This window comes from Phalaenopsis equestris, unplaced genomic scaffold (assembly GCF_001263595.1).
Source record: "Phalaenopsis equestris unplaced genomic scaffold, ASM126359v1 Scaffold205261, whole genome shotgun sequence".
Taxonomy (NCBI): domain Eukaryota; kingdom Viridiplantae; phylum Streptophyta; class Magnoliopsida; order Asparagales; family Orchidaceae; genus Phalaenopsis; species Phalaenopsis equestris.
Genome location: NW_018224767.1, coordinates 85,769 through 87,873, shown reverse-complemented (window position 1 = coordinate 87,873; position 2,105 = coordinate 85,769). Strand labels below are relative to the sequence as shown.

The following is a 2,105-nucleotide window of genomic DNA, read 5'->3' as shown; positions in this document are numbered from 1 at the left end:
AAAGACATTATAACACACGGGGGGGCACGAGTCTCAAGTCCTCCGTGATTTGATCTGACACGTCGTTCATAATTTAAGTTCTCATCGCTTGCATCCCTCGCTGCCAACATTCCTCTATGTCCTCTTGTTCAGGTTCTACGTTGGCTACTTCTCTCTGGCCAACCTTTTTTCTCTGTGAACGACATAACTCAACGCTTACCTCACTTTTTTAGGATGTTGAATCTCAATCTGTCCGGAAGTAACTCCCAAGGAGTATAGCACGTCAAAAAAGAGAGCTCAGTAGTGAACAGTAAAATTACATAATCTTTATTCATGAAATGGACTCCTTTTATAGGGATGAGTGGCGTACGATTATATAATGTACCCCTAGTACACGTAGGTACGACGGGGGTACTTTAGTTTATACATAAATGTGGCCCAGAGGCTCGCGGATGTCCAGTTGAAAGGGACTGGGCGGTCATTTTGTCGGGTTGCCATTAAGCTAGCTGATATCTATTGATCGTGGCTAGGTCGGGCGGCCATTGGACCGAGTCGCCATTAAGTCGTGCAGCCGTTGGGTCGGGCGGCCACTTGTTGATGACCGATGCCAACATTTCTAAAATTGGACGGTTTGCCCTGCTCACCCAACCTGGTCAGAGCAGATGGCACTAGGCTCGCTCGCTTAAGTTTGATCAGATAGATTTTTTGGGGAGAATTTGCTCTTATTCCGCTTGGAAAGTGTTCTCCACTTTGTAAACTGGAGCAGGCCAGCTAAGTGTGCTGTCCCGAGTCAGCCTTGTTGGGTCCCATGATGTCACATCACCTCTTCTACTATTCATGAGATATCTTCGAGATTCGTGCTGGCAAATTTTTGATGTACAATACATAAGATTTTTTTTCACTTAAACCTATATATTTTATTTTAATCAAAATTGTTTATTGGTAAATAGCAATTAGTAAATTAGACCGTAAAAGTGGTTGAGTGCCTTATATGATGGTTTTTCTGTTCAAGCTGCTAATTGTAGGATATAGAGCTTGCGCTTCCCTCAAGATCCGTCGCAAATCTGTAATTTCCTCAGGTCGGACTCTCTTGCCAGTTCTCTTTTTTATTTTTTTTTTCCCTCTAGCATGTGGAGAATATTTGTTGGAAGTTTTGAGGGAAAAATGTGAATGTTATTTCATCATGTCTGTATAAAACCTTCTAACTCACTTATGATGCTCTCAATCTGGTGTCGGCCCATCCTTAGTTCGCCTTTGCTTGATGTGTAAGAGCATGCGCTCATGGGAGTTGTGAGACGTGCATTTATACAAGGTATTGTACCAATTGTAATAAAGTTTTTTGTTTGATTTTATATTTTCTTGTTATGGCGATAAAGAGTGGAAATAAGAAATAGAATTCTGAACCAGTCATGGTTTTCTTTCCTCTCTTTATATTTAGGGGCATTTACATATATATCAAAAAATTCCTATATTTTTACATATATTTCTGACAGCTAAATTTTAATTTACATATTTATACCACCCAAATCTGTCATATCACATTAAAACTATCGCTAGCTTAACTTTAATAGGTGAAATACACCTTTTCATACATGGGAAGTGGCATGTATGTAAAAATTGAAGTTCAGGTGTGACATGCAAAAGCATAAAGAATTGAGTGGTATATATGTAAATTTTATATTTGTCTTATGGGGATAAATTATTGCTGGATGTGCAAATGTAGAACGAATGTGCATTTACTTTTCATAATTCATTTATTTAATTTACTTTGAGCGAATTTAATTGAAAATTTACATACCTGCATTTGCGTAGTCTTAAACTCTTTTTATTTTTAATTAGCGGCATTTCAATACATATCACAATTTTAATTTTTAAATGTAAAATGTGTCATACACTATTCATTGGGTGTGATTCCCTAAATACTTTAATATTCAATATCTTAAAAGATGCGGTGAACTTGTTGAAACATACCAAGGGGTATAAAACAAAGCAGTGGACATAGATAACACAAGGGAGATTGTGCGACAATTGATGGAAATGAAAGAAAAGCTGATATTAGAGATGAGATAGTAAATGGTAGGTGCTTTCCACGAAGCTATGATTAGGGGAAGCCAAAAACCACAGAG

At 37.8% G+C, this 2,105-nt stretch overlaps 1 protein-coding gene across 3 annotated transcripts in view; it reads left to right on the top strand.

Annotated features, from left to right (window-relative positions):
* Positions 1 to 1,405, top strand: part of LOC110036335 (peflin-like) — a 107,307-nt gene extending 105,902 nt beyond the window's left edge. The window contains exon 9 of one of the 3 annotated variants that reach the window (XM_020740756.1): positions 992 to 1,405. In XM_020740756.1, the coding sequence (XP_020596415.1) occupies positions 992 to 998 (7 nt within the window). In that variant the 3' untranslated portion in view covers positions 999 to 1,405. The remainder of the gene's footprint in view (positions 1 to 991) is intronic. The other 2 variants (XM_020740755.1, XM_020740753.1) reach the window with 2 other exon arrangements.
* The last annotated feature ends 700 nt before the right edge of the window (positions 1,406 to 2,105 follow it).